This window comes from Mustelus asterias, chromosome 3 (assembly GCF_964213995.1).
Source record: "Mustelus asterias chromosome 3, sMusAst1.hap1.1, whole genome shotgun sequence".
Classification (NCBI taxonomy): Eukaryota; Metazoa; Chordata; class Chondrichthyes; order Carcharhiniformes; family Triakidae; genus Mustelus; species Mustelus asterias.
The window spans coordinates 33,226,546-33,237,575 of NC_135803.1; the positions used below are offsets into that span (position 1 = coordinate 33,226,546).

Sequence of the window (11,030 nt, forward strand, 5' to 3'; positions counted from 1 at the left end):
CCTCAATGATGCTCAGAAGCTCTTCGACATACACTCGTTCTGTTTCAATCAGTTCATTCATGATATGCCTGGATGAATGGTATTAAATTTTGTGTTATAATTTGTACATCATTAATAAATTATAATTATATATGAAGGCAACGGACTGAAATTCTAGTCACTGTCCTTTTACATTTTGCTTTTCATAACAGTGATTTAATTATCAACGTAACACAATGATGAGATTGCAACACCATCATATAAATTCAGATGTACCTTAGTGTACAGTTCACAAAAATCTGCTGATCAGATTGATTGATAAATGGAAATTAAATATTTTCAAAGCCAAACGAGTTAACAGTAATCACAGCTCCTTTTTGGGAACTAACTTCAAATTTAAACCTAGTATTGGCTTCTAGTCAGATAATTCTCTTGGGCTTGATGCCATTCTCAGCAAGTCTCTGTTCATGGCAAACCAAAATATAACTTCAAGTGGGGTTTGAACAGAAATTATTGGAACTAATTTCCATCTTTGACATAAGCCTTCAATGTATTCTTTAGTGCAAGAATAAACACTCTATCCGATCGTGTGGCTTAGATCATAAAATATGTATGAGACTGTATTAAAAGTAAAAATAAGAGGTAACAAAATCAAATCAATTAATCTTATTTGCTTACAGAATTTTTAGTTTGTGCCTCATGGAGAAAATAAAGATATGACATTCTGCTAACTCGCAGTAATATTAAACCTGGCAATTAAAGTTTAAAGTTTATTTATTATTGTCACAAGTAGGCTTACATTAACACTGCAATGAAGTTACTGTGAAAATTATGTGAACTTTTGGCTGTCCCATGGCCTTTAGATAGTTGTCTTTATCTGGAAGAACCAAGAGAACTGATGAACTTTGGAGTGATGCCCTCTGTTTTTTTTCCACTTCCAGTTAGTCGTTTCCAACTGCCGAGCTGTCCATCAAATGGTCGTCTGGGCAAAGAACCCTATCTCTCAGAAACCTGTCTCCAGCCAACCTGGATGACCAGCTGATATCAGTCCGATCCATTAGACTGCTAACTCTGCAGATAGTTATCTGGGAGTGTCTCTAGTGAAAGAAAACTAATGACTTTGTAATTTGAAAAGTCTTTACAAATCAAGACCAAGGTGCGTCACGGTAGCCATGTATGATTGCTTCATCTGTGGACCCAGTTTGTCTACAAAACAATCTAAACCCACCTATAGAAAGCAGATTCTAACTCACCTGCAGACAGCAAGCCTACAGCAACAGAAGATTAAAAGTGAGGGCTGAACAATCAAGAAATATAGGCATTCATATATGAACTTTTTAATGAACTGAATTGTGCCAGAATTAATATTCCTCACCATAAACATCCTTATTTTCAGTGAACTATTGGTCATTGTGCATAAATGTGCATTCTATCTGATTGATTGTGGTGAGAGGGTAGGGGAGGAGGAGGAGGGGAAGATGGAAGAGGAGAGGAGAGGAGAGGATAGAGAGGATGGAGGAAAATGAATAAGTGGGAAGGTGATTTGGGACAAGTAGAAGGAGAAAGGTTATGGGGAACAGGGGAAGGGAGAAAAAACAACAATGGACCAGGAATACATGCAGCAGAGGCAGGGAAATGACCCCAATAAGGTGTGGCTGTCAAGCAGGGGACATAAGTTCATGAAAGAGTAACACTGCTTAAAATAGACCTGCAGTACTTAAAGGCAGGGTGGTACGTCTTCAAGGGGAGGTGCATTTTGGCTGCACCAGGGAAACCAAACTGAGGCAGTAGATGCATCATCATTTGATCTAACACTCGCAGTCACCAGTTTAAATACCAGCAGTGCATGTGTTTTAGAGAATTGTATAGAGGCAGAATCTGCACATGGCAAGTCAATGAGCATGAATGGTCAGCAGCAAGGTTAGAAGGGAAGCATAGCACAAGTGCCAGTTCGCAGGAGGGTGAGGTCACACATGAGGACAGGACCTCAGTGGGGTGGCACACAGAAAAAGGTTGATAGTATGCATTGGCAGATCTATTTCCATTGTCAAGGAGGATGGAGAGTTCCATTTCCAACTTGAAAGGCTTCATGATGTTCTTGGACTCCAGCCTTTCCAGTGGTGGTTAAATCCTTGAGACGTTTTGTGGACCCAACCCTGATGCCATAACTGATGCTGAAGTCTCTGCATCCATTGCAAGATGAGCAGAAACCACCCAATATCCAAATGCTGCAGTGGAATGCTGAGGCCACGAGATCTTTGCTTGTTGCCATGCAAGGCCAGTTTGGTGCTGTGCAGGCTCACTCTGCTGCATCAGGCTGCAATATTAATGCCCATAGGGGAAAGAGGCTTGCTGGCTCTCCCAGCTGTCTAGCAATCATTACTAGGATTCCAGAGATGCCATCCCAAGAAGTGACTGAGGCTTCATGGTAAACCTGCGCTCCTCTTTTAGTATGACAGCAATCATTCTCCCACCACTGACTATCTCCTAATGCCATGCTGTTTCCTCAGTAAGAAGTCTCACAACAGCAACTTAAAGTCCAACAGGTTTATTTGGCAGCACTAGCTTTTGGAGTCTCAGGCTCCTTCATCAGGTGAGTGAGGACTTGTGTTCTCAAACAGGTCATATACAGACACCTTGTATATGACCAACCATATACAGACACCTTGTATATGACCTGTTTGAGAACACAAATCTTCACTCACCTGATGAAGGAGACTGAGACTCCAAAAGCTAGCGCTGCCAAATAAACCTGTTGGACTTTAAACTGGTGTTGTGAGACTTCTTACTGTGCTTACCCCAGTTCAACGTCGGCATCTCCACATCATGTTGTTTCCTGCCACCCATGCCGGGAGGATGCAGTCTGAAGTTGGCCTTTTTTGGCCGAGAGCTGTGGGAGTGCCTGTTTCCTGTGCTGTACTGTTCTTTGTTCTTTGTTTATCATAACCTTGCACTGTAAACAACTTGCCTGGTTTCTTTTATAAACAAACATCTTCTGGATATCTCGTGGGGCTTCAATTTGATATGCCTCATTGGTGCTGCTGTCTTAAATACCTCTGCAACTTTGGGACTTCCTCTCAGGAGTTCACAGAATTAAACAAAGCACCTCCAAAGATGCTTCTTATTCACAATTGTCATATCAGTGAGGATTAGAGGAATCCCCAGCGCTAGTATTCTCTGCTAAAAAACAACCATTCACACCATTCTCTTTGCCCTACCCCCTTTCCTTTCCAAAGTCCTTGAATGTTTTGTCTCCTCTCAAACCTGCGTCTATCTTTCTCAGAATCCCATGTTTGAATCAGGTTTCCACCCCTGCCACAGTACCAAACTAATCAGAGTCACAAATGATATCCTATGCGAATACGACAAAGGCAAAATATTCTTTCTTATCCTCTCAACGTGTTCACCACACCAACCTCCCCCAATCCTCTCCACTGTGTCCAACTGGGTGCGATTGCTCTCATCAGATTCCTGACACTCAGCTCCAAATCACCAGCACCTCTCTCGACTCCATCACTCTTGTTAAATTAACAGCCTACTTAACTGACATCCAGTACAGAATGAGCAGCAATGTATTCCAATTAGATATAGAGAAGACCAAAGACATTAGCTGGGATTTTCCGCCCATATTTGCCTTTTGCCGTGGCGCCCAGAAATATTGGGAAATCTCACTTCCATAAGTTTAAATATAATTAGCATGCTTTCCCACTGCATTATCCCTCTTATGTCAGCGAGGAATACAACAGGTTTTCTAAAACTTCAACCAGGCAAAGGGAACCCACTGGGAGTGCACTGGTAACTATAGCCCCCAGGGGGGGAGGGAAATGCCCAGGCAGTACCCTGGCACTGTCCTCTGGCACTGTCTCCTGACACTACTGCCAGGGGGCAGTGCTGGGGGTAATGTCAAGGGGGAGACCCACTGGGGAGCTCCATTGGGGGGGCTGTCATATCTATGGGATGGGGTGTTCCCCTTGTGTGTGTGTGTGTGTATGTGAGGGGGTGGGGGGTGCGGGGGCAGGGAGGTTCCATGGATGTGGACGGGGGAGTGCTTTGTTTTTTATCAGAGATTCCTGCCCTGCCCCACCAGTGTGATGGCATGGGCCACGCCTGCAGATTGTTTTTGCATCAAGTGCTAGATAAACTGTGAGATATGGTGAGATAAACCTGTTGTGCTTGCTGACTCACATTGATTCCTGGTCAAGCACGTTCTTGATTTTAAAATTCTCATCTTTGCTTTCTTATCCCTCTTCTCTCACTATATCTGGACCTCCAGAAGCCCCACAACTCTCACAGATATCTTCGCACATCTAATTTTGACCAGCCAATTTAAATTGCTCCATCATGGAATACCATGCCTTCAGTATCCTAGGCCCTAAGGGCTGGAATTCCCTCTCCATGTCTCTTTACTTCTTCCTCCTCTAACACTTTCAGGCTTTCCTTGGTATACCTGTAAGCAACACATTAGGGCCAATTTTCTCTCTTCTGTCCTCAGTTATGCATATTTCCTAATGCATTTCCAGGGATTTCCCTAAAGGGAGCAGCAGAGTACTTTTGCTTGGAACAGGTGGAAACATGCAAGTTTGTGAAAAATAAGCATTCTTAGTATGGGCATTATTAGCAAAGCCAGCATGTATTGGCCATGAGAAGGTAATGGTCAGCCATCTTACTGAGCTGCTGCAGTAATGCAACACCCATAACACCAACACACCTCATTCGTCTCCCACCTCATGACAAATCAGAATGTCCATTGCAAATCAGCCTCTGAAGCTAATTTCAGAAGATGAGACCTATTGCTCCATCTTAACTATGTGACTATGCATGCATGATCATCATGTAGTTATCAGGGACAAATATTTACATTTGCACTGCAACCTCAGTCTCTCCCTCTATAGCCATCCTTCGCCAAAGTACTATTCCTTTCCATTCCTGATTGGTTTTGAACTCTGTGTTTCTCTGGTTGCTCCCACTCTGAGTCCCCATTCCCTCTTGTTCTGATAACCAAAATACTTGGAAAAATGTTAGTAGCTAAATAATTGACTTCCAAGTCACATAGACCGAAGCACTCTGAATAAACCGGTTGCACTGAGTTGGAAAGACATTTGTGCAAAGTGAGGTAAAGTGACTTTACTCAGCCTTTGTGAGTGTATGAGCTTTGCAGTCATGATCTTACACCTAATGGCTAACTCCAGGGCCTGTTCCTATCTTTTATAGGACCATAAGACATAGGAGCAGAATTAGGCCACTCGGCCCATCGAGTCTGCTCCACCATTCAATCATGGCTGATATTTTTCTCATCCCCATTCTCCTTACTTTTCCCCACAACCCCTGATCCCCTGATTTTGAATGCTTTCTTTCCAAACAACTTCACACCCTGCTGCTCATCTCTGAAGTGCTTTTACCTTGGGTAACTTCAAGCCTTCCTCCCCCTTTTTGCCTGCTCCCCCCATAGTTGCATTACTCTGTTCCCTGTTTCTTCTGCCTGACTGCTCCTCACCCAAATGACCAGGGTCCTTCTTTTTCTCTCCATTTCGCCCTACCTGGCTGTTTTGGCTTCACTTCCTTTATAATAATAGCAGGCCCTAAATTTCATCAAATCCTCCCAAGCACAACTGTTTCTCTTTCACTCACACATTTATTGCAAAAACTTCCAAGGTTCACACTCAATGAGTTCTCCCAACGTCCATGCCCACCCTGAAAATTCCTAGTCCCCACGCTCACTGCAAATGTTCTCACAAATAGCTCTTAAATTTACCTTTGCTGTCCCTGTGTCCATATCCTGAGTGCCCTCAAGCCTACCTTCCAAGTGATCCCAGAGCTGTTTGTTCCACTACCAGATCCCATAATCTCACAATTGCTTGACAAGACACCAACATTGAAATTTCCAATGCCCACAGCCACTCTATGGGGGCGATTCTCCCAGCCGCTGCTTTAGCAGCACAGTGGATTGGGAGACCCAAGCGGAGACCATTTAGCGGGCTTCTCATTGGGTGCCACAGCCTCCACAAGTCTCTGTCAGCCGGATTTGCGGCGCTGTCAGCTCCATGTCAGAAATTGGCACAGAGCTGCATAAATTATTTAAACAAGTATTTAAATACAATTTAAATATCATTAGCGGGCCCAGGACTGCAATATTCGGGCCTGCTAGCCTCTTCCCCACCCCGCCAGGAGTATTTCACTCCGGCGGGGTTTACAATAGCTCCCTACCAACTTGCAGCTAGCTGGCGGCCTAACCCCACTGGAGTGAAGGGGGGGCCATTGGGTCCACTCCCAGAGGGGCAGGGGATGGGTGGTGCCCCCTGGGCATTGCCACCTTGGCAGTGACAGCCTGGGGGCACCTTGGCACTGCCCACCAGGCAGTGGGCAGTGCCAAGGGGGCAGGGCCTGATGGGGGCACGGCCTAATATGGGGTGAGATCTCTGAGGGGGGTGATCGGTGAGGTGGGGGGGGTCCCGCTGCCACTCTGCACTGGGTCAGTGACAGAGGGAGAGAGGCCAGTGATCGGGGCTGAGCATTGGGATGGGGGTGGGGGTGGGGGGATGGGTGTCAGCCTGCCGGGAGCTGTCGGGACTGCGGTGTGGGGGTCGGGACTGCCAGTGTAGTGTCGGGACTGCAGGAGGTGGGGGGGTGGTTGAGGCTGCTGGTTGGTAGCCTCAACCACCCCCCCCCCCCCCACCCCCAGGGGGAGGGGATCAGGAGATTGGGGCTATAGGGGTGGGGGATGGAGATCGAGGCAGGCCACAGTCGGGTGAGGTCGAGGCTGGTCCGGACACATCCATGGGGCCAACGCTTGGGCTGTGGGGGAGTCGGAGGGCCACGATGAGGAGTCGCGGGGCTGGCCAGCGATTCAGCAGGTCAGCGATTCAGCAGGCCAGCGATTGGGAAGCTGGCAATGCGGGGCCACTACGCATGCTCCGATCCCAGCACTGATAGATTGGCACATGCGCAGTGGCCCGCTCAGCACTATGCTGCCGGCCTCGCCAACGGGACTAGACCCCGTCCACTGAATTTTCACATGATTCACGCTAGGGCACTCTGCAGTGCATAGAATGTGGGAGATCCATTTTGAAACTCTTGCTGAAAAAAACAGTGGGATTTACCCCTGTTTTTACGTGAATTCAACATTTAGAATTTTTTTGTGAGAATCGCTCACCATGTGTCCATTTGAAAATACTCCCACACAGGCTTGCCCTCATCACATTTCTACTTGTCTTCTCTCAAGCTCCAGCTCCCATCCCTCTGCTTACTTACTCACAAGTCCCAACCACCTGATCTGTTATGACCCTTCAGCCCAGACCTCAACAGTTTCTTCCTGCTCACTCCTGCAATACCTTCTCCCAGTATTATCAACACCTATTGCAGCAGGTTTGTGAGAGATGACATTTGCTGCTTGTTTTTAAACTTTTGGGTGTTGTAAGCAGTTTTGAAGTTGCCCAAGTCCAGAACAGGATTGATCAGGACACTGGTTTTCTCATGACTTCTCACACCTTCATCTTTCAACTTTGGAGGAATATATTAGAAACATATCAAGCAGTGTGGCGGTGATAGGATATGAAGATGCCAGCTGGAATGGAGATGCAAAGAATCTTCTGATCTACAATTTAACTGAATTTTTTATGATGTTTGAATATTTCTGAAAGGAGTTTTGTGTAGTTCTTGGGAAGAAATGTAAGATTTAGCAAGATTCAATATGAATCAGAACGGCAGCACATGCTTACAAAACATGGATTCCTTTATTTTCTTTCCAGACTCCCTCTGCTGGTACATGTGTTACGGGGAAATGTAATGGCAGCGTGGTAATGCCATTGGACTGGTAATGCAGAGGTCGAGGCTAGTGCTTTGGGGAGACAGGTTCAAATCCCACTATAGCAACTAGTGGAATTTGCATTCAGTTAATAAATCTGGAAGACAAAACTAATCTTAGTAATGGTCACCATGGCAACTATCATCGCTTGTTGTAAAAAAAAATCATATCGTTCATTGATGTCCTTCAGAGAAGAAAATCTCCATCCTTACCTCGTCTGGCCTAAATGTGACTCAAGACCCACAGCAATATGGCTGACTGTTAATGCCCTCTGATATAGCCCAGCAAAATGTTTCAGGGACAAATGAGGGATGGGAAACAAATACTGGCCTTGTCAGTGATGCCCATATCCCAGGAATAAAAAAAAGCCTTAAGTGGACAAAACACACAACGCAGTGTTCAATACACAACACATTTCAGAATTATTCTGCTGCCAAGAACAAGTTGTAGCTTCATGTCAACTTTGATTTGGCGATACTAGTCATCTCTGAGCCAGCAGGGCTTTTAATCTCCACTCCAGAGACTTGAGCCCAATATCCAGACTGAAACATGAGTATAGTACTGAAAGATTATTGTGCTCTCGAGTTGCTGTAATTCTGATGAGATATTGAACCACCAGACTATTCCAACTCTCACCTGATTGGGCTCCATTCCTCCATCCTGCATATACTTCAGCGCATCCAAAACTCTGCTCCCTATATCATAATCTCTACTATCGCTCTCACCCTTCATATCTATGCTTGCTGACCTACAGTGGCTCCCGGTCCCCCAAAATCTCCAATTTAAAATTCTTACCCTTGAGTTCAAATTCCTTCACAGCTTCACCATTCTAATTTCTGAAACATCCTGCATCCCATTAGAACTTTGTGTTCTCCAACTCTAGCTTTCTGTCAGAGGTGGATTTACAATGAAACACATTGTGCCTAGGCAAAGGGCCCAGCCAATAGATGATGCTAGCCGGTGGCTATGGAGACACCAATCAGAGACTGATAGCTCAGAATTTGCTGATAGGCTCATTTGTATTTCTTGAACCTATCAGTAGACAATGCAGAGCAACATTGAGCTCTGGTTGGTCGAGGCCCCTTACAGCAGGACAACACTGTCTAAAGTTGTTGAGGTGTGAAGATGACAAGGGGGGAGAGAGAGCAGTAGTGAAGATCTCCTTAAAAGTGTTTATAAAAAAGCAGCAGTCAAGTTTCTGATCCAGGGCTGAGGAGGCCAGATAGCCAGGCAGGGTCATTGACCTCGAGGGATGCGAGGGCCAGGGAGGAGATGACAGCTATCATCGAGGGGAGCAATAGGGCAACTTGTCCCCCAGGCCACTGATGAGGAGGCTGACCAACTGAGAGTGAGGCGAGGTCAGATAACCAGGCAAGCAGCCTGAGCCAGCACAGCAAGGTCGTCGAGCTTGAGGTGAGATGTGAGGGCCGAGGAGAAGGCGCTGGCTATCATCGAGGGGAGCAATGGGGTGACTTGACCCCAGGCCTGGGCTGAGGTGGGTGGGCAACTGAGGGTGAGGCAAGAGGTCAGATAGCCAGGCAGGCAGCCTGAGCTAGCAGTGAGCCGAGCCATGATCATTGAGGGGAGCAGCAGCAGGAGCAACTTGACAACAGGGCAGGGCTGAGGAGGGCTGGCTGGTGAGGACAAGGCCATACCATAGCCTGATAGTCTGAGCCAGCAGCAAGGCTGTGAAGAAAAATGTAGCAGAAAAGCTACCTAAATTGTCATGCCAACAAGGGATGAAGTACAAAAATCTTAAAAATCTGCCCCTCTTCCATATTCTCTTGTTTAAATTCTGTTTTTTCAAAAGGGACCATTTGCTGTCTGATATAATTGCTGCTGGTCACATGCAGATAATTCTAACCACCATCGCTCATCACTCTCCTTCAGAAAGTCCCTTCTTGGGCAAAGAAGAGAATCCTGCCAGACAAAGCCATATTGGACTTGGATTCATTGGACGCCACACTGATCTGAATTTATGGCAATAACCTGGCTGGGGTGAAACCATAATCAGGCAGGGCTCGAGCCTAGCCCATTGCACTTGGGGTGTGTGATCATGGTTTGCCCAAGCTAGGATAGAGTAAAGGGTCAGAGTAGCCAATGAGGTTAAACCGAGGCTTTACCTGACCCATGACTATCAATGGTTCAAATATCTCGGCTAGGGGACTTGCAATTTCCTCCCTAGCCTCCCACAATGTCCTGGGATACATTTCATCAAGTCCTGGGGATTTATCTACCTTGATGCGCTTTAAGACTTGGGCAACTTCAAAACAGCTTACAACACCCAAAAGTTTAAAAACAAGCAGCAAATGTCATCTCTCACAAACCTGATGCAAGTTTTCAAAGCCATCTCGGCTTTTTGGCTAAGGTGAAGCAGAGATCAAGCCCGGGAGGGGCTTTAATGCCTCATCCTGCCGGTTTGGGTCTGGTTTGATCGAGTCCAAGGTGGGCTGCAATCCCCTGTCAGCTTGGATCTGGTTTGTTCCTCATGTGGGGACCATGATTGGACTTTATTTGAATTGGCTTTTTTTGATTAGAATAAAAGCACCGAAAGGTACCAAAGAAAACTTCTTTGATTTTGTCAGAGGATATAAGGAAGTTAACTTAATTGAAACTGAAACTCTGAGACATCATTGGAGTGGGCATTACATCATGAGGGTGGCATGTGACATCATTGCGAGGGCCCAGAAATGAAAGCGAGCGCCCGAGGCCCTACAAAGTGCAAGTCCACCTCTGCTTTCTGGGCATCCTCACTTCTTTAGCCCCTGTCCCCTGGTAGTCATGCCTTCAGCTGTCTAGGTTTTAAAATCTTGAATTACCTCCCTAAACCTCTCTTCTGATTTTCAATGGGTAACTCAGTAAGGATATAAACAACAAAATAAATTGTTTTCACAACATTGCAAATTTGCACTTTCACAAAAAGGACACTTCCCCCTTCCCCACAACTCATTTTGGACTCAGTATTCTAAGTATTTCATCAGTGGTTAATGAATAGGTTCTCAACCAGCTTAATCAGCTGGGAGGTAACGTAGTACGATTGATCGGAAACATTTTGAAGTGTGCAACGGCTTAAAAATGTGAGGTGGGTGGTGGCTCATACAGGAAACTTTTTAAACTAACAGTCTTTTGGATTGGTGAGAAACGGTTAATTCCTTTTCAGAACAAAAAAATGCAAGGAGGGAAAATTGCAGAGTTAAGTGAATATAGGTTAGAGGATCTTGGTGGACCTATCTGTACTGAATTGGAAAGA

The 11,030-nt window shown here is 45.7% G+C and overlaps 1 protein-coding gene across 1 annotated transcript in view; it reads right to left on the reverse strand.

The window, feature by feature from the left end:
- The window catches only part of mcf2l2 (MCF.2 cell line derived transforming sequence-like 2), a 334,271-nt gene that overhangs the window by 115,568 nt on the left and 207,673 nt on the right, over nt 1-11,030 (reverse strand). Inside the window, exon 16 of the mRNA XM_078207045.1 lies at nt 2-68. Within this exon, the coding sequence (XP_078063171.1) occupies nt 2-68 (67 nt within the window). The remainder of the gene's footprint in view (nt 1; nt 69-11,030) is intronic.